The sequence below is a fragment of the Pezoporus occidentalis genome, unplaced genomic scaffold (assembly GCF_034315485.1).
Source record: "Pezoporus occidentalis ecotype Australia unplaced genomic scaffold, CSIRO_AGI_Poc_V1 ctg12, whole genome shotgun sequence".
NCBI lineage: Eukaryota > Metazoa > Chordata > Aves > Psittaciformes > Psittacidae > Pezoporus > Pezoporus occidentalis.
This window is the reverse complement of record NW_026912994.1, coordinates 5,563,773-5,584,220: the sequence shown is the minus strand read 5'-3', so window position 1 is coordinate 5,584,220 and position 20,448 is coordinate 5,563,773. Positions and strand designations below refer to the sequence as shown.

At 47.9% G+C, this 20,448-nt stretch overlaps 1 protein-coding gene across 2 annotated transcripts in view; it reads right to left on the bottom strand.

Moving 5' to 3' along the window:
* ITGB5 (integrin subunit beta 5) overlaps positions 1 to 20,448 on the bottom strand; it is a 65,851-nt gene that overhangs the window by 6,991 nt on the left and 38,412 nt on the right. For both annotated transcript variants that reach the window (XM_062607018.1, XM_062607027.1), the window contains one exon: positions 449 to 671. In XM_062607018.1, the coding sequence (XP_062463002.1) occupies positions 449 to 671 (223 nt within the window). The remainder of the gene's footprint in view (positions 1 to 448; positions 672 to 20,448) is intronic.

The window sequence follows — 20,448 nt, the reverse complement described above, 5'->3', positions numbered from 1 at the left end:
TGCCTGACATCAAGGCATACGGTATTGCTGCTCTGCGCCAGACTGAAGCTGATGCCCAGGGCTCCTCTGCTGCTATGAGGGAGGCAGGCAGTCATACCCATCCTCCCCTCCTCTGCAGCTTGCAGCTCTCTGGGCCCAGACGTTTGCAGATGAGGGTAGAGCAAAACTGGGGCTGCCAGCCTTTCCTGCAGAGTGGGACAGCACTGGAAACAAACAGGGACATGAACCTCCATGAGGACTTGGCAACAACACTTGTTGCTCCTCTGGGAGCTCCTCTGGGATACTCTCAGGTTGCTTACTGTGGGCTTTGAGCTGCAGCAGGCTTGCCTGGGGCTCATCACCCCTGTTTAATGAACCAGGAGTAACCCCTTAGCTGCAAAGTCTCCCAGGAACCAAAGTGCTGCCCTTCCCACCAGCGAGACATCCCTCCTGACTCCACCATGAGTACCTTTTAGTGCTGCAGACACCTGGGCAGGTGGGACACTTCTCACACGTCTCTCCAAAAGCCCCTGGCTCGGTGCATTGGCACTTCCCACAGATGCAGCTGCCCCTGCCGCTGCACATCTGCCCATCGCTGGACACACAGCCATCTGTCTCGGTGGAGCAGTTGCAGTTGTCCCCAATGTAACCCGCATGGCACTTGCATTCCCCACAGTGACACTCTCCACGGCCTGAAGGCAAGAGCAGAGGGGAGGTGTCACCAGCATCCCAGGCAGGAAAAGCTGCTAGAGACCTTGCATGGCATAGCAACAAAGAGATGGTGACGGTAAACACCTAGATATCAAACTATTATCTACATTTAGCAGCAAAATATACCTATTTACCAGCTTCTGCAGCTTTCTTCTATAGTAACTAAAGACAAATGGGCATCTCTCCCTTCCTGGGAACAGGAGGCTAGAACAGGTGACCATGGGGAGAACAGAGCAGCTCCCTTTCAATCAGACAGCCCTCAGCTGGGTGAGATGACTTCCACCCCAAGTCCACACACGGAACAACCACCTACTATTGCAGACCTCAAACACAATTAGGGTAGAGACTGCATGCCCCGGCCAGGTGTCACACTTGCTACCTTCTTATTTTTCTCTCTCCAGATGAGGGCCCCCAAGTATCCTCCTCTTTCCAAGGTGCCATTTTACACCCTCCTGGTTTGTCCCCGGTCAGTGCTTGACACCACGAAGCAAACATTAGCACCTGGAAGCACGTTTTGGCAGCATGTTGCCATGAGCTTTTCTTACCCACAAAGTGAATATTCCCCACCTCTGCCCCTTGGTGCCCAGCACCTCATAACTGGGCTTTGCAGAGCGCTACACCATCCGCCTCTGCAGAAGGCTAGCAGAAACTCTATCACTTGGTCCCTAGTGATTGATTCTTAAGCATCGCATGACTTCACTCATGCACCCACCTGAAGGTTCCGGCTACACTAGGAGGGTTATGTGCATCACCATGATTTCCACAGCCACTGGAGTAACAAAAGTATCCAGGATGATGAAGGGGATCTGCAACAGCTTTTGAAATACTGATTCTCAAAGCAGGTATGTCCATCTCAGAGGCATGACACTGGGCAGATGAATACTTCGGGGCACAAGAGGATGTGGCAGAGTCAATGCGGTCTCACTGCTCAGCGCATGAGGTGAACAGGAGGTGGCATAGACAGACTGCAGCCAGTGTTCTGCTCAGTCTTGCGACAGGTTTTGCTAGCAGAGCCACCATGATAGTAAGTAGGGCCCCAAGTATTGCTTCCAGCCTAGCCATCTCCAGGCCACACCACTCGACATGAAGTTTTCTCCTCCTCCACACTTCCCTGCCCTCTGTGGACTCTGAGCTCTGAAGTTCAGTATTACTGCTGAGCCTCCAAACCAGTGTAAAAGAGGGAGCTCCTGCGAGGGCTTCCATGTTTACTGGGCTGGATGGTGTTTTGTATGAATTAATCTATTCTTTTCTCTGTTACACCAAGAGATAGGAAAATGCAAATGGAGCTGTGCTTCCTTGGAGGTCCTGAGCCCAGGGTGCAGCAGCAAAAAGCCTAACAGGTCGGTCATTTCATAAGGTTTTTCCTACCCTTCTTTCCTAATAGGTTTACTTAAGAAGTACTCCCCCAAACCTTAAAATACCTTAAAAAAAAATAAATCAACAGCAATGTCTCCTGTGTCCAAGCAAGACCTCTGTGTCCCAGGCGTACCATCAAGGTTGCTAGTACCAGCTGAACCTAGAGTAGCTTAGGGCAGCTCACAGCAGAGATGGATGAAGAAACAGATCCACTCCCCTACTGAAGTATCCCCTTGCAGCTATGGGTTTAGTGACTGGCTGAGAGAGTCAACAAGCTTCAAGGCTTTCAGTGATGGTAAGTGGAGTGGCTCGCTGCCGAGCATCTGGTTTCAGAAAGGCATCCATCAGCTCATTGGAAATACTGGTTGAATTCCTCCTTGGTCAGTCACAGGAGCAGAGATGCCTTTGAAGGCACAGTTTATAGAGCTGAAGGGCTTGTATACGATGCTCATCAGCAACTTAATTACAGCTCAGCTTTCCCACTGGAAACAACCTCAAGTGCCTCAGACAGGATAAATTATATGCATGCTCCTTTCATCGACACAAACCCACTGATCTTCCTGCCTCTCCCATCACTCCAAGAGCGGCTGTGGATTGTCAAGCTATATCCCTTGCCAAAAGTCATTGGAGCACCTTCTGTTTTACTAGGCATCTCATATGCTCCAGCGCATCACAAGTTGCCCTCCCCTACAACCTCTTTTGCACTCCCACCATTTGCTTTGGATTCAGCCTGCAAACTCAAACATTACCAGACAGAGGAGATTATGTTAGAATTAAACTTAGCTAGGGATGTGAAAGATAACAGGAAGGGATTCTACAGGTACATAGCAAATAAAAAACAGACTAGGGAGAATGTAGGCCCCCTCAGGAAGCTCTCAGGAGAACTGGCTACACAGGATTTGGAGAAGGCTGAGGTTCTGAATGACTTCTTTGCCTCGGTCTTCACTGCCAAAGGCTCTGACCACACCACCCAAGTCTTGGAAGGCAGATGCAGGGACTGTGAGAATGAAGACCTTGCGCCCACTGCAGGAACTGGTTCGAGACCATCTTAAAAATCTGAACGTGCACAAGTCCATGGGTCCTGATGAGATCCATCCGAGGGTCCTGAAGGAGCTGGCAAATGAAGTTGCGAAGCCACTGGCCATCATATTTGAGAAATCATGGCAGTCAGGTGAAGTTCCCAATGACTGGAAAAGGGGAAATATAACCCCCATTTTCAAGAAGGGGAAAATGGATGACCCGGGGAATTACAGACCAGTCAGTCTCACCTCTGTGCCTGCAAAATCTTGGAGCAGATTCTCCTCGAAGGCATGCTAAGGCACATGAAAATCAACAAGGTGCTTGGTGACAGCCAGCATGGCTTCACTAAGAGCAAATCCTGCCCGACCAATTTGGTGGCCTTCTATGATGGGGCTACAGAACTGATGGACAGGGGTAGAGCAGTTGATGTCATCTACCTGGATTTGTGTAAAGCATTCGACACTGTCCCACACGACATCCTTGTCTCTAAATTGGAGAGACATCAATTTGATGGATGGACCACTCGGTGGATAAAGAGCTGGCTGGATGGCCGCACGCAAAGAGTTGTGGTCAATGGCTCAGTGTCCGGCTGGAGACCAGTAACGAGTGGTGTCCCTCAGGGATCGGTGTTGGGACCGGTCTTGTTCAACATCTTTGTCACTGACATGGACAGTGGGATTGAGTGTGCCCTCAGCAAGTTTGCCGATGACACCAAGCTGTGTGGTTCAGTTGATACGCTGGAGGGAAGGAATGCCATCCAGAGGGACCTTGATACGCTTGTGAGGTGGGCTGATGCCAACCTTATGAAGTTTAACCATGCCAAGTGCAAGGTCCTACACCTGGGTCGGAGCAATCCCAGGCACAGCTACAGGTTGGGCAGAGAAGAGATTCAGAGCAGCCCTGCTCAGAAGGACTTGGGGGGTGTTGGTGAGAAAATGAACATGAGCTGGCTTCAGTGTGCGCTTGCAGCCCAGAAAGCCAACCGTATCCTGGGCTGCATCAAAAGGAGCGTGACCAGCAGGTCAAAGGAGGTGATCCTGCCCCTCTGCTCTGCTCTTGTGAGACCTCACCTGGAGTATTGTGTGCAGTTCTGGTGTCCTCAACATAAAAAGGACATGGAACTGTTGGAACAAGTCCAGAGAAGGGCCACGAGGATGATCAGGGGACTGGAGCACCTCCTGTATGAAGACAGGCTGAGAAAGTTGGGGCTGTTCAGCCTGGAGAAGAGAAGGCTGTGTGGAGACCTCATAGCAGCCTTCCAGTATCTGAAGGGGGCCTATAGGGATGCTGGAGAGGGACTCTTCATTAGGGACTGTAGTGATAGGACAAGGGGTAAGGGGTTAAAACTTAAACAGGGGAAGTTTAGGTTGGATATAAGAAGAAAATTCTTTCCTGTTAGGGCGGTGAGGCACTGGAATAGGTTGCCCAGGGAGGTTATGAATGCTCCATCCCTGGCAGTGTTCAAGACCAGGTTGGACGAGGCCTTGGGTGATATGGTTTAGTGTGAGGTGTCCCTGCCCACGGCAGGGGGGTTGGAACTTGATGATCTTAAGGTCCTTTCCAACCCTAACAATTCTATGATTCTACGTTTACATGATCTCTAGAGGTGACCTCTTTCCTTGCCTACATCTGATGGAGATTAGAAGTCTTTCCCTCTGTTTGCCTTCACAACGACAGCCTTGCTCTTTCCCCAGGCATCTGTACAAGCAGATTTGGTTTGCCCTTCCCTACAAAGCTCCTTTTTTGAGCCTGTGGATACAGCTACAGTCACCACTGCTGCTGCTCATGGTGCAGCTGCAGAGCAGGGACGCCTGTGCCCTCTGCTTCACAAGCAAACCAAATGGGGTGGCTGGCTTTTATTCACAATTAATTCAGGCAATCAGGCTCTCACACACAGAATTTTGTGCCTCCATGGCAATTAAAGTGTCCAAATTAGCTATAAATCATGGTTTTATTAAATGGGCACTATTTCAAGGAATCCAGAGCAACTGGCCTTGGGAATCCATGTATATGGCTTCTAGTAAATATGCTCACACTTGAATTTGAGCTGTGAGAGCCATGAGAAGTGAGCTGATTGCATTCACATTGCCCCATGGTCTCAATCTGGGTGGCAGCCACCCTCTACTCTTGGGCAGAGTCCCTGTACCATCAGCTTTAGCTCAGTCCTCCGACAACACCACAGAGCCTAGCACAAGATGTGAATTCGTTAGAAATACGTCTCTGGACCATAAAATGATTTAGTTGTTAAAGCTGTCAGTGCCAGTCCAGTATAGGAGGCCATAAAAAAGGAGGCACATCCCTTCAATTCCTTGGCAGGCTGGGTATGGAGCCTGAACAACTGTCCTGGGGAAGGGAAACAGCCATTTCCAAATAATGCATCCTATTAAACCACTGCTATTGGAAAAAATAAGAAACATAATCTTAAGGCAAGTGTTTTTGTTTACTGAAAGGTATGAAGAAAAAGCCCTCTATACGAGGGCGACTAAGTGTGGGGTGTGAGCTTAAAATTTAAAAACATGTTGAAATGTGTTTTCTGCCTTGGCCACACTGGCTCAGCAGACAAGAAGTCACTGGCTGAAACTCATCATGGGGCATGTGCCAAGAGTGGGAATTTCCACATTGACCTTTAATGGCAAAGATGTTACAATCTTCACCGCATCAGCATGAAAGATTACCTACTCCTGCAAGTGCCATGATCTCCACTTCTGGTGCTCTCCATCCACCTCCCACACAGCTTGAAGACTGGAAATACATGGTTAATGGCACACATTTATTCCTTATATGGCTGTAGCAAAAGTCATCCTACTTCTCAATGTCCATCTCGAGCACGAGAGATGGGACTCCACTCCATCGTCTTCCTCAGGACACAACCCAAGAGGATCCTTGAGGCAGTGAGCCTTTTGGTGATGGTGACCCAGAGCTGAGGTTTACAGCATGCATAGTGCTACCTGGTACTCGTATTTTGCAGAAAAATGTGCTGCACGTTGCAGTCTCAGCTATCCTATGGTCATACTTTGTGCTGATGTAGTTAAGCAGTCTGTATGCCATGTAAGATCATGCCTGCAGGAAGCCTTCCATCACTGTGCTGATGATTAACCTAGTTTCACTTCCTAGTTTCATTTCCAACATGAAAATGAGTCTTCAAGGAGGGTGTGTTTCAACACACCTCTGCACCAGAAGTCTCATGGTGCAGGACAATACCCTGTACTTTAACCCTCTTCAACCCTTTGTGTTTGCATGTTCTCTGTTAAAGCTGCTTTTTGAAGCCAAAAGACATCAATTATGTTCTCCAAACATAACAAGAGGTATTTTCTTCTGTTCCCATCCTTGAAATGAGACAAGCATACATGTTTAAAAGATCCAGATCTAACTGGGAAATGACATGCTCCCTCTGAATTTGATAACATACTTTCCAGGCAGCTCTTGATTTCGGGGTGGGGGGGGGCTAACAGGAAACACATGTTAGGCAGGCTGCAGAAACATGCTGGGAGGGTGTAGCAGAAGAAAGCAATGCTTCTGCAAGGGGAGAGCAGAAACAGAGAGACTAAGTTTGGACTAGTCTGGGATCCACAGGGGAGCAATGGGGTGCACCACTGCTTGGAGGCATCCTCTTCCCAAGGGGGCCACGAAGGTGGACTTAGACCCGCAGCCCAGCTGGCCCCTCTGTCTCTCTCTGAAATACATCCCCATCCCACTGCCATGTTCTGGCTCCGCAGCACATCTCACTGTCACTCAGGCACCTTCTATCATCAGGATGTCCAGCTGTCCTCATTTCACCCCAGCTGTCTGCCTCTCCCCCTCAGCTGCCCAATGGGATGACAGCTGCAAATCCTCTCTGCCCTCACCCCGGCACGGTGCAAAGCTGGCTTGGCAGCCCAACACCAGCACTGTGTGCTGTGGCCCCAGTCCCCGAGCAGGGTTGTTGCTGGTGAGTAGGAATTAGGGCAGCAACTTCGGGCAGAAATTCCCAGCCTCTGACCCTGATTTCATCCCAGGCTTCCTGACAGTAGGCTGCAGAGGGTGACCCCACAGTCGCCGAGTGCTTGGCGGGACAGACTGTTTGCCTTTTAAGAACTGCACAGACCACTGCTGCACCAAGAGGTCTAAAAGGCACTAAAAGCCTTGTCACTAGGTCTTTGGATAGGAAGTGGTTTACCTAAAGCCCCTTACTTCTGGGGACCATAAAACTGTGCAAAAATACCAGTTTTCTTTTGAAAGAAATAATAAAAATAAAAGGTACCAGCTTTTATGGAGGGGGAGAAAGGGTTTGAAAACAAGCCCCTCCAACAGTCCTTTTTTCTCCACCTTCTAGAAAATTAAATTGATGTGCCTATCACACAAGAAAAATATAATCCTCAGTATTTTTAAGCCAATTTCTTGGTTTCTGAGCACTTGGGAGGGGAACAATCAAAGTGCATTTTGTTCCTATTAATTCAAGGCAGTTATTTTTGTGCCTCTGGGCTCACATACAGGCTTTGGGTCAGGACCTTTGAAATGCTGGGCTCTTGTCATTTTTGGTTACTTGAACAACTCATTCAAAAAAAAAACCCAACAAACTCAAACCAAAAGCAAAAAACCCACAAAAACCCACAGGAAAACCAATAGAGAGAATTGAGTTACAGCAAGCAATTTCCAGAGTCCTGCTACCACTCCTTTAAGGAGACCTGGCCACCATAACCATCACCCAGAGAACCCCAGCGCAGAAGCCACACATCGTACTCCCCAGAGACAGATGCATCCAAAAGGTCTGCTTGTGAGAAAGTGGTCAAACCCTACTGACACAGGGCATGGCCTGAATATCAGTTTAGTACCAGACCAGTCTCTCAGCAAAAAGTGCTTGGTGTCTGCAGCGGAGGCTCCGTGAATGGCACATTTTGACTGGGAGGAGGGAGGGCAGCGGAAGAAGGCTCTCAACACTTGGAAAACATAGACCTTTCCATTTGGGAAAAGGCTATGGCAAGAGAGAGTGCCTGCTTAGGCAAATAAATCATCGACTTTCCCACTAATCCCTTTCCATGACTCAAAGCAGCCAGAGCTGCACTTCCAGGGGCCAGGCAAGGTGAGGCAGCCTGCCCACGGCACAGCTCTGGTTCACGGCACAGTTCTGCTGCCAGATGGTTGGCACCGTTAGAAGTCATGGAGAGCTCAGGAAGTTTTAAATACTGGGGCATGAGTAAGGATTCATTCCCCAGGTCACACCAGTCTGACAGGGAAAACAGGGGTGGCAGGTTGGCAGGAGCATCCCCAAGTCCTGGAGCCTACAAACATAATGACCTCTTGTGAAAAGGAGGTTACTATATAAACAAAGCCAAATGTCAGGGGTCTAAGGTTTCTGTGTAAGCTGAAATGCATCCACCGACTGCCTTCATTCACACCAGAAAAGAGCTCGCCCATGCTCGTTTATCCACAATGCAATACTGAAACAACAAAACCAACGCTAAGAGGCTAGTAATAAGTAAATAGTTCTTTTCTGTGTGTTTTTTACACCAGATGCCATGGATCTGTGTGCATCTTTCCAATGTATTAATTTCAACAGACATTTATATCCTGAAGCATATGGGTTTGTCCAAGAATTGACAAGGCTTTAAATAAGTCTTGATTTCAATGCTAGTGCTGGTTGAGCTCACCAGTCATCAAAAATAGCACCAGATGTAGCAGCCTAATGAAACCAAATGTGAAGGAATAAATACATGCTTGAGCTGCTTGGGTACCACAAGCCCCATCACCAGCTCCATATTACTGCCAGCATCCCCCATGTTGCAGCACTGCCATTATAGAAAAAGCCCTCAGCCCCCTAGTTTCTCACTCACTTGGGAACTTCTAGGTTAAACGAGAACTGGGCAGGGAAAACAGGGCTTTGGAAACTGCTGTCTCATGAAGGTAGCTGAAAGTGACCAGGGGCAGGCGGATTTCCTGTGGCAGCCCTGGCCAGCCTTTCCTCATTTTCCTTCTCTGCTGCAGAAGGGAAGCTGAAACACAATCACGAGATATGGCTGATGATCCACCAGAAAGCCAAAACTGGCAGCACGGAGTCATTTCCTGAAGGAGACCTAAAGCTGCATTGCTTAAAATAAGCCTTCCTTTTTTCTGGTCTTTTTTTTTTTGTTGTTGTTTTTTTTTTTTTTTAGGTAAGCTCAGCACTCCACAGATCTCCTGACTTTTGCTTACGTTAGCGCCTCAGCTGAGCCTGCCACACGTGGCCTTTTGGACAGGGGCCCAGACCTGGGAACCGGAGCTTCTAGGTGCTGCTGCCAACACTACTCCCAATGCAGGGAGCGATACAGGGTGAGAACTGCTGCCAGATCCTCCCAGAGACACAGCTCTTCTTCCCAAGTTGGGGCAATCAGGATAGGTGCACTGATTCCTTTTGAGCCGTGGGTCCAAATACCATTCCACCAAATTGGGCACATGCTCATCCTTGGTTTTGTCACCCCTTAAGAACCTGACATGGAAGATACTGCAAAACCTGCTAACACTTCATACTATTCCTTAAGCCGGATAAGGTGTGTTTGTGTGAATCCTGTTTTTCCCTCTCCTTTAGCCTTCCAATTCTCTAACTGGAAAAGGGCTCTGTGCCACTGTCCTCTTCTATCAACCTCCATCCCTTCTTCTGCAGGAGTTTATTTGGCCTCCCATGGGATGTACCAATGCCTTTTCCACTGCAGTGCTCCTCTCCCCAGCCACCTCCCCAGACCCCTTACAGATGATACAGGTGAGAGCTGCTTGCAAAACACTCTCAGTGCAGCTCCCCCCATTTGTTTATTTTCTCCCCAAAAAAGCCTGACAAAGAAAACTGTTTGACAAAGAGCAATTTCCACTTGGCTCTCTCAACCCTGCCAAGATACCACCATCAGCCATGGGTTCAGAACCAGAAGCTTTTCCCCTAGTTATATACTTTCTTGGCCCATCTCTTTGCCCAGGTCTGTTTATACAACTCTACAGTAAGCCTTCAGCTTTTGACACCATGAAGGCTCTGGAAGATTTAGAAACATGAGGGGACATACAGTGAGCACACAGTTAGATGAAATGCAGATAAAGGTCTTGAGAAAAGCTATAGTGCCACAACCCGTCCACCAAAGTGTGGTGCCTCCAGGAAGGATGAGCTTCATCCTCCCGCCCAAGTGCCTGAGCAGGCTCCTATAAGCTCAAACCCAAAAAGCCTCCAGATTTGTTCTTAAAATAAAATGTGGCTTCAAAACAAAGCTGCACAATCACAAATGCCTGAACTCCAGGGCCAAATTCTATGGTTCAGGTCCATCCTTCAAATGAAAAGCAGGCTAATTCCCACCCTGCCAAAGCCCAAGTGGGCTGAATGCCCTTTGAGCTGGACCTTGTTGAGAGGAGTGGGCTCCAAAGCAGAGAGAGAGTCTTTCTGTACAAAATCCAGTGCCATGGGAGCCTTGCCCAGTTCTGTGTTTGGATGCAAACACATAATCTGGTTCAAGTTCACCAAAGGTCCATGGTTTTGGAACAGATTTCTTCCTTTCCAAAGAAGCTGAAAGAAAGTAGAATATCATTCAAAATATGACAAAAAAAAAAAGAAAGAATGAACCTTCAGCCTGTGCTGCACTTCTCTTTCAGGTCAATTATTTACATTTAATTTTTTAAACCAAATTAAGCAAAATTCACAGGTTGTCAGTGCATGTCAACAAGAAATGCAGAGGCCCAGAATTTCACTCACGTGCTGCTCTGAGGCTTTCATCTGCCTCTAAACCCCCAATACAGCATTCATTTCCAAATGTTTATTTCTGTTAATTACTGTCATCAGAAGGGTCAAATGCAAACGACAAACTCAGTGAGCTGCTGACCACAGAGGCAGAGCATTTAAGCGAGTTTGTTCTAAGACCGCTCTCTGGGGAGCAAGGAGGTGATGAGCTGTGTTTTCAAAGTTCATCTTGGTTTTACTTTGGAGCTTTCTACTTTCTGAAATATGTGATTCCTGGCTGTGGGAGTGGGCAGCTGCAGCAGAATAGGGTGGGCTGGGTATATCTAATGCATGCACTATTAGGTGACACCTCTGGTTGTGACCCACATGCTGTGCCTCTTTAAGAACAGAGACCCACAGACAGAGCTCTGGCTCCTGTAAAGATGTCAAAGACGTCACTTCTTTATTCTTTAATTCTGCCCTGGCATTTAATGCCTCATTAGCATGCATTAATGCTTGCAAAAGGTCCGCTCAGGGACAAGGAGAAACCCCAGTGAAAAGAGGCAGGAACAGCAGCACTGTGTGCTGGTTGGTCCTCAAAGGAGCTGCTGCCAGATTTGGGGAGAGCTGCAAGACTTTGACAGCAACGAGGGTCAGGGCAAGGGGAAAGGAGGGGTAAGAAAAGGCGGCTTTGCCCTTTCATGCCAGGAATGGAATGGAAACTCTGCCAAAGCAATATGCGATATGCTGGGAAAAGAAAGTTTGACTCAGTTGCTGTTTCAGTGTGAACAACCAACACAAACGGTTGGGGTAAGCAAGGTAGGGCAGGCAAGGTATACCTGCTGCCAGAAACAGAAAGGGAGATGAAGAATAAACACATCACTGAGCAGAAACACAAATGAAAAACATTGGTGTTCCCATGAGAAATCCATGCAACGATCATACAATATCTTGAGTTGGAAGGGACCCATAAGGATCATCATGTCCAAATCCCAAATAATCATAGAATCATAGAATGGTTCGGGTTGGAAAGGACCTTAAGATCATCAAGTTCCAGCCCGCCTACCAAGGGCAGGGACACCTCCCACTAAACCAGGTCACCCAAGGCTCTGTCCAACCTGGTCTTGAACACCACCAGGATGGAGCATTCACAGCTTCCCTGGGCAACCCATTCCAGTGCCTCACCACGCTAACACTAAAGAACTTCTTCCTTATATCCAATCTAAACTTAATCAGTAATATTTAACAGGCAACTGTGTAACTGTAATACCTGGTGGTATAATACCTAATACTGCATTTATTTATTGGGAAAGAAATCCAGAGGAGCGTATACATGAAGCATTCTAGCTAAGAACCATCCACCTGCACTGAAATGCAGCCTTCTCTAACCTAAAACATTCATTAGCAGAGCAACCAGAGGGGGAGCTAGGCATTTTTATATGCCACAGTTACAAGAACTGGCCACGCTTTCACAGGTCACGGCCAGAGGGCAAGGGTCATCCCATGCCATTTGCCCCAGTACAGCGGCTATTTGAACCCCTTCAGATCCTCAGCCTTTTCAATAGGCACAGGGCGGGACGGGGAGGTGCACGCTCTTGGAGGAGGGCAGCACATCTCAGGATTACATTGGAAGGAGAACAGAAACCAGGTCAAAGGGGAAAAAATAAATTTGGAGAGGAAGTAGAAGAGAGAGACTGGGGAAGGATGGAAATGATGCCCTGGAGGGGAAGCAGCAGGGAGGTTTCCAGGAGCCTCCCAAGGACTGGAGATGTGAGGAAACACATGCGTTGAGTCACCTCCATGCACCTCCAAAAGGCCACCAAGGATCTGTGTGCAAGGGAAATAGAGACTTCATAAAGATGAAATTTGGGGTGCAAACACCTCCCACCCATCTCTCAGCCCCTCTCTATGAGCCACAGCTCGGGGAGATAAGCACACCCAGAAATACATGGGACACGCTGCTGAATTTGGTAGCTTAAGGCAGAGAGACTTCAAAACCATCTGCAAAGAGTGAAGGAGCTCTCAAGACTGAGAGGCTGGCTGCAGAGACACCAGTGAGACAGCATTAAAGACAGGCCCCTTCTGAGACGGTGGTTTGCAGGGTGCCCACCTCTCTTGATGTAGGACTGCCAAGAGGAAGAAGCTAGTGCCTGAGCCAAAGGCCATTCACATGACCCAGAAAGCCTGCGTTAGTAGAGGATATGTTTCAAATGAAAATCCTCCCTATCTTCTCTGTTACATATAACAAACAATTCATTGACACATGGTGACAGGTATCAATAATTAGCGGTAACACATCAAGGTGTGAGTTCCCCCATTTCTCTGCCTCTCTCCAGCTCTCTAAAACAATAATGGTTGATGCTCAGTTGCCCTTTGCTTGCAAGAAAAAAAAATCAAATACTGCTGAAGAGGGATGATGAAGCCAGCCAGCCACTCGAACAGCTCCTGGGGAGTCTCTTTCCACTCTTTCAAATTATCTGGGAGCCTGGGGCTGGACATCAATGCTTCCCATCACAGAAGGTGCCACCCCAGCACAGGGTACAATGCAAACACAGAGCACCACGCGCTGCCCACAATGGGTAAGCATGTCCCATACGCATTCCTGTGATTTCTCATCCTCTTCACACTGTGTAAAGAATGGTAAGATTTTCAGTGACATTCCCCATTAAAGGCTGAGAGGTTTCGAGTGTTGGTCTCAGAACTCACTGTTTCCAGGTCAAGCATGGCCAGACTTGGCCTTTCAGGAAGGCACCGTGGGAAGCAGCCTAGGATGACCCCAAGGCTTGTCCACCAGCTCCTGTTGCCAGAGCCCTAAAAGCCAACATCCCACACGTGACAGCAGCAGCATGCTCCTCCACAGTTCCTTCCCTGCATGTGGAAATGTTTTCCAAATCACTGCTTCAGCAATCACACCCTGCCTCCCCAGAATGTTGCAATGGCAGGGGAGCCCCCACCCTCTGCAGGAGGTCAAGCAGGAATGAAGGAATATCAGCAACTGACATCAGAAAAAATCTGGTTTATACAAACACACTTTGAAAAAAAAGCAATAAGGACTTTTTTAGAGCTAAGATACAGGCAAATTACATTGGACACAAGGCCAAACAGCATCTGCAGGGAGCATGTGTGCAGGGTGAGAGTGGTGTTGGTCAGAGAGGGATGCAGGTGAATTCAGTTAACTGCTCTTCCAATTAATCCCCATCTCAGCCCTGCCACCTGACTTGGACCTTACACTTCTTTAAGGTTGACCCACAGGATGTGAGCAAACAGAACTGACCTAAACCTTACATTTCTTCACACTAATACATGTGATAAGAGTAAGTGGGACACATTCAGCTTTGTAGTTTAACCCTGAAAAAAGAAGAGGACAGCAGAGGTCTCCCATTTGATTTGTTTTTTATTCAATGTTTGCAGTCTATTCTTGTTGAAACAAAATGTTTCACAGGTGGAGGGGGGATGTCAGCTGGCAAGGGATGCCAACCCAGCAGGGACACTCCCATTCTTGACCACATCTTAAGAGAGATGCTACTGCAGTGCCATCTCCTTTTTATTCTGGCCATAAGGTCCCCCCGGGCTGCGCAGCAGCTCTGTAGGCAGGAGACCTCAAGGTGCCTGGAACCAGGTTTGTTGGCTGCTAAGAAGGAGCAATGGGTACCCAGTGATGCACGAAGCGTGATGACGCTCCTTTTTCTAGCCCACCCTCAGATGGCTTTCAGCTCCCTGTCCTCTACCCTGCTGTTTGTTGGGGAAAAGGGACACTCATAGTCCTATAATCCTAATGGAAAAGGTTTGGGCTCAGAGACTTTACCAGGTTCCGCTCACCCCAAACCACTCTCCCATGCTCTGCAGTCCTGACAGCACATACAGCCACTGCCTGGCCCCCCCTCATGAGCTTCTCACCTGCTGCTGATAACTGGGACTACTAATGAAGCAACTGGCAATGCAAGGTTGCACCACAGTGACCTGAGCTGACACTGCACCCTCTATCACCAAAATAAGCCTTAAAATGCTGGTAGAGGTATGCTCCCAATCCTCCTCCAGCTTGGGGACCAGAGCAGGACTGACCTGTGGGGTAGCTGTCCCAGAGACAGGGCCACATCTCCTCTGCTGCTGCATGGCTCACAGCCACACAAGCAGTTAGTATCAAGCAAAGGATTATTTTTAACCTCCACATCTTATATGGTCCTTTTGCCTCTCCCCTTCAGGTCCTTTTTTAGTGGGCAATGCTCAGATGCCAACTTTTTACACAATCTAAATTAAAAAGAAAAAAACTAAATTCCCCAGATCAAAAGCCTAAAGATGACAAGACTTGACATGACTTAAAAGAAAACATTGCAGATGTGGTTTAGGCTCTGTTCCCTATTATCTTTCTGCCACAAGCCACTCTCTTCCCTTCTGGCAGCGGCTAAATTTACTTAATGCCATCCCCCACTCCTTGGCATCACCACAGGCAGTGGGCACAGGCAAGCTCCCCTTCCTCCGCAAACCACATTCAGCCCCTAACCTGCACGTCAAAGGTTAATAAACCAAGTATTACCCATTTCTTTCTTAACAGCAGCTTCTGGTAAAAACTTTCACACTAGGAATGAAGAGAATTAAGACAATAAAAGAAGTGTTAAAGCTGGATCACCTTTATCCTCACATCTGAGCCTTCAACTGCACACCAGCATCCTCCAATTCAGGCACTGTCACTAGGTAGTTGAATAACAGTGTCGTGGTTTAAAACCAGTCAGGCAGCTAGTTCACTCACTTCCCCCCCCCTTCTTGCCCTCCCCCTGCTCCAGGAGGGACGGAGAGGAGAATCAAAAGAATGCAACTCCCACAGGTTAATAGCAGTCCAGTAACTAAGGTATAACACAGATCACTACTGCTACCACCAGTAATAATAATGATAAAGGAAATAACAAGGGAAGAGAATACAACTGCTCACCACCCACCGACCAATAACTCGCCCCACCCCACCCGACCAAGCAACGACCGATAGATACCTCCTCCAACCCTGCAGTGCATCAGCGCTTCCGGGTAACTCTCAGTTACATCCTGGGCATAACGTGCTGTGGAATGGAATACCTCTTTGATCAGTTTGGGTCAGGTGTCCTGTCTCTGCTTCCTCCCAGCTTCCCTCCTCCCTGGCAGAGCATGAGGCTCACAAAGTCCTTGGCCAGACCAAACATTTGAGCAGTAACTAAAAACATCAGTGCTATCAGCACCATTTCCAGGCCTAAAGTCAAAAACACAGCACTGCACCAGCTACTAAGAAGAAGAAAAAATGACTGCTACTGCTGAACCCAGGACAAACAGCTACAAAGATAAGTATGGAAAAAAGTCTATTTCATAAGATGTGTTCATGGGCACAGTGATTTGTATGGTAACAGAACCCACTAGAAACATAAAGGTACAGCAGTGCCATCAAACCTGAGTACTTCTCTCAAAGAGCGGGACCCTATTGCACAACGAGAAACTGCCGTGCCAGCACTGAAGTCATCACAGTTCCACATCATCCCACAGACCTCCTGTAAACACAGTGGTGCTAAACACTGCTACAGTGCCTACGACAGGGATTACCAGAAACAAACTGCAGAAGCAGGAGTGAGATTTCTAGTTTGAGGCTGTGTTAGACAGAAAAGCCTCATCTCACTGGACCTTAGCACAGGCTAAAACCTCACAGCGATTCCCCATTTTATAAAACCAAGAAAGGGAAGCATTCAGAACAAATACTGAAGACTTGTACATCCTCAGCAGTTTTCGAAGTGGTTTCTGCAGGGTAGCTGGAGCTGCATTGCAGGTCAGTTTGGCTATTCTCTGTGAAATAAGCCACGGATTATCAGTGAGCTGTCACTTCCTAAATCCCATTTCAGAAGTGATTCTGGTACTTGCGGGTATTTGCAAATTTGACACCTGATGGTTTATTGCTGACCCAAGCTTTTTGTGTCCCTGAAAGCCCTGTACCAGCAAACAAGGCCAGAATCCCAGTTTCTGTGCTCTGAGGCATCTCCATCTCACTATGCTTTAGCCACCTACAATCTTTAGTCATTTTAACCAGTTAAGATGTTAGCAGATGCTTAAGAGCTAGAGAGAAGTTGCAGGGCTTGATTTACAATCGCGGAGCATTTATAAATCTGATTTATTGCCTAATTCTAAAAAAAATGGAGAAGCCACAAAAGACCTGACCTGGCAAAGCTGCACCAACATCAGCAGTTGCTGTGTTACTTGGACAGTGTGGATTTTCAGGATGAGATCCTTTGTATTTAGGGGGAAACGTTCTGCCGCATGGTGAGTGCTCTTTACTCTACACCTCAGTAGCAATGTTCCTGTGCACAACTACAGTCCTGGGCTGACGAGTGCACAAATGACATCCACAGAGGGAGACAGGTGACAGTGTCAATGGTTAAAGGGAAATTTCTCCAGAAGCACCAAAGTAAAGACGATGCTGTTCTGTTCTGCATAGCCCCCTTAGAGAAAAAAATAGGTCTGCAGCACTGAAGCTAATGAAGCTTGTCCTCCAGTGAATCAGTCTCTCTTCATTAGAGGCGAACAAGTGATGCCCTCGCTGGGGCCTCTCCTCCCTCTTGACCTCTTTTTATGGGACCTTCAGGAATGCAATTAGCACTGAGATGTTTCCTCCTTTGTCAAACTGCCTGGCAGGCAGCCAAGGGGTTCAAAAAGCTGCCGGGCCACAAAGCCAGCTGCCCCTTCCTGAGCCTGGCTACCACAGTACTGCTCTCTTCTCCTGTCCCACAGACACCCATATTTCAGAGAGAGGCCAGAGAGATGTACCAAAGGTCTCGGTGCATGAGGACAACTTCTGTGTCCAGAGAAAAACTCAGAGTGAAGCATTTAATGGTTTGGAAAGTAACTGCCTGCTTTCTTAGAGTATGGTACAGTGGATAACCTGGTTACATCTTTTGGAGGAACAGAGCGCTGCTGCAAGCCGTCCCCAGTGACCCAAAGTTAGATTAATGGTTTGAAATAGATACTCTGGAGCTGTTAACTGGACTCAGGGAGCAGCAGAACAAATGCCACTTATTAGTGACCACGTAGCACTGACTAAGAGTTGGATGCAACTTGAATCAGCATTTACAAGGTGTTATAAATTACTCCTTTTCCCAGTCACCCCACAGATGCAGGAGGCACGTTAAACCTCCCACTGACAGGAACTAAATACTTGCTTCTCCTTTAGATTATCTCCCACCTAAAATCTGCTTCTCCACTTCCTGGAGGGCTACAAAAGGACAGGAGCCATATGCAGCAGTGTCTGCAGTCATCACTCCTCTCAAACACTGACAAAATGAGGCGCCAATATTTACAAATGGACCCAGGAATGAAAATACTTTTGTTGGCCAAAGGGCTAAGCACCAAGAGACAAGAAACTCACAGTTCATCTGAAACGATTTCAACCCACTGAGGCTTTCACTAGGAATGCAGGATGCCTGAATGCGATCTGCCAGCCAGCCCTGTGTCATGGCAGTGACTCAGTGGGAATAGTGTCACTCTGGATCATAAAAGGAAGAAATACCCAGGCTGGTTGGTGATGGGCTCATGAGGTTCATGATAAGCCTCATGATGAGCCTCATGACATGCACGCAAAAAGCACAGACACGTACATGCAAAGCAGTTCGCATGTGTGGATTTTCACTCCTCAGCTTCAAAAACTGTGCTTTCCTCCTGGTGCTCCCCAGATGTCGGGTCAGGTTGGACCGGCTGCTTCCCACCTGCTCTGTTCAGGATGATCACTCAGGGTTCATGACACTATCATCTTATTCAAAAGCTTAATCAGGTGTAAATGCACTTAACCAGGGACACCACAGCTCACGTGCTCAAACTGAGGTTGGGTTCCTCTGGGGTGAAACCACTGTTCAAAAAAACAGTCATCCGAAATGCACCGAGAAGCATTAAGCTCCTTCTACACCACCAGAAGGTTAATGCAGTATAAATAAAGCCCTTGACAGGAGTGATGAGTTCCCCCCATGGGTCCAAGCCAGGCAACTCCCAGGCAAGGACAGAGACAACAATGATCTGCAGCAAAATGACAGCTCCCACATGCTGCTTTTTTGGTTTCTGCGCTTGCTAAAAGCTGTTGGTCTCCCCTTCGTGGTGGGATTGAGCCTGCAAGAATGGTGGGCACTGGAATGCCAGGGCTTTTAAGGGGCAAACACTGTGTCCAGGAGAAGACATAGGGAGGACATTTCTCCTCCTTGCAGGAACAAAAGCAGCAGCTGGACCCCACCCTGGAGGTTACCCTGAACCCAAGGCCCTGCAGCCAAACACCCCTGGCTGCCAAGTCTACCTGTGCTGCCAGAGAGGCTCAGCGCAGAGCTAAACATGGTCTTTTTCAGGAAGACCCCATCTGCAGGGAGGGAGAGAGCATGGATCTGATGAAAGCCACCAGAGGTGCTTATGTGGCAGAGGGCTGTTTGTTAGGGACAGCTGTGGGCACAGCCCTGCTGTGAAAGCTCAGACACTTCTGTGGGGCTGGTGAAGCCCCAAGCCTCTTGGGCTGGCAAAACCACCTCAAAATGTTATGTCATTCCACAGTGCTTGTTGCAACTCAGATTTAGCAGCAGAACGACTGGAATTTCTTCAAAAAAAAAGAAAATAATAGCCAACAAACCAACAGCAATAGAAATGCCAGAGGCACAGGGAGATCCAACCCACACAGTCATGCCAGACTCCATCCCACCCCTGGAGCAAAGAGGCCACTTGGCCTCAGCCTACCCTTTGTTTTCTTTCATAGCTATAAAAAGGACTTTCAAATGACTTTAAACAACTCTGGCAAATCCCAAACCAGCTATGCTGCCCTTCCCAGCACCAGAAGCCCTCCACAGGGACAGAAGAAAGCAGGTGGAACACAATTTACTTTCCTGTGGGGCATCAGAGCTCTGGCTCTCCTAATGAAAAGGAAATATGAGCAAAGCGGTGTCCTTCTCTTGCAGTACCAACCGCTATACCACTAACTTCCAACCTCTCTTTATAGCACCGCTGCCCTGCTTGCTATTAAATATACTCCTTTTGGGTGGAATGATGCTATTAAAACAATTTGGTCATATGGAGTCAGGCAGTACTTCACCTAACTACTTCACAGTTTAGGTTATTCCCCCCAACCCCCCTTCTACTTTCAAATACCTTCTTCCTACTTGCTCACCCCTCTTTCTGCTCCTGCATTATCAGCAGGGACTCTCCCAGCCCTCCCAGCCCTGGGCAGGACATGTTCACTGTGGGAGGTGGTACCGGCTTTTCTCACCCCCTCTGCAGTGGGGAGCCCCAGAGCAATGCCAAAGACTGGGTTATCATCTGCCCCATCTTCAGCAGTGCCAAAGCATCACTGGCCAGGCTACAGGAAAATGAGCATGAACATTCTCTCCCCACCTAATGATATGACCATCTTAAACATCCAGAAATCTGCAACCAAAAGGCGCCCAATCACTTATTGCCCAGCTCAGAAACACGCAGAGTGAAATAAACAGCAGGGGTCAAAAAACACTACTTCCCTGGAGAAAACGTTAAAAATGGCTATTTCCAAGCTTACGACCAAGATTTTCAGTTATGGAAATGTTTTACTTGCTTGAAAGCAGGACAATTTCAAAGGATAACTTTTTGCTCAGCTCCAACTGAGGGAATTATGTCTGAGGGCTAATCCAGGCAATTACGTGCAAGGTAAATTATGTGACCTTGGACTGAGAAGGAATTAAAGGCATTTTAGCAAACGCAGCTAAATAACTCCACTACCTCTGCTTAAGCAA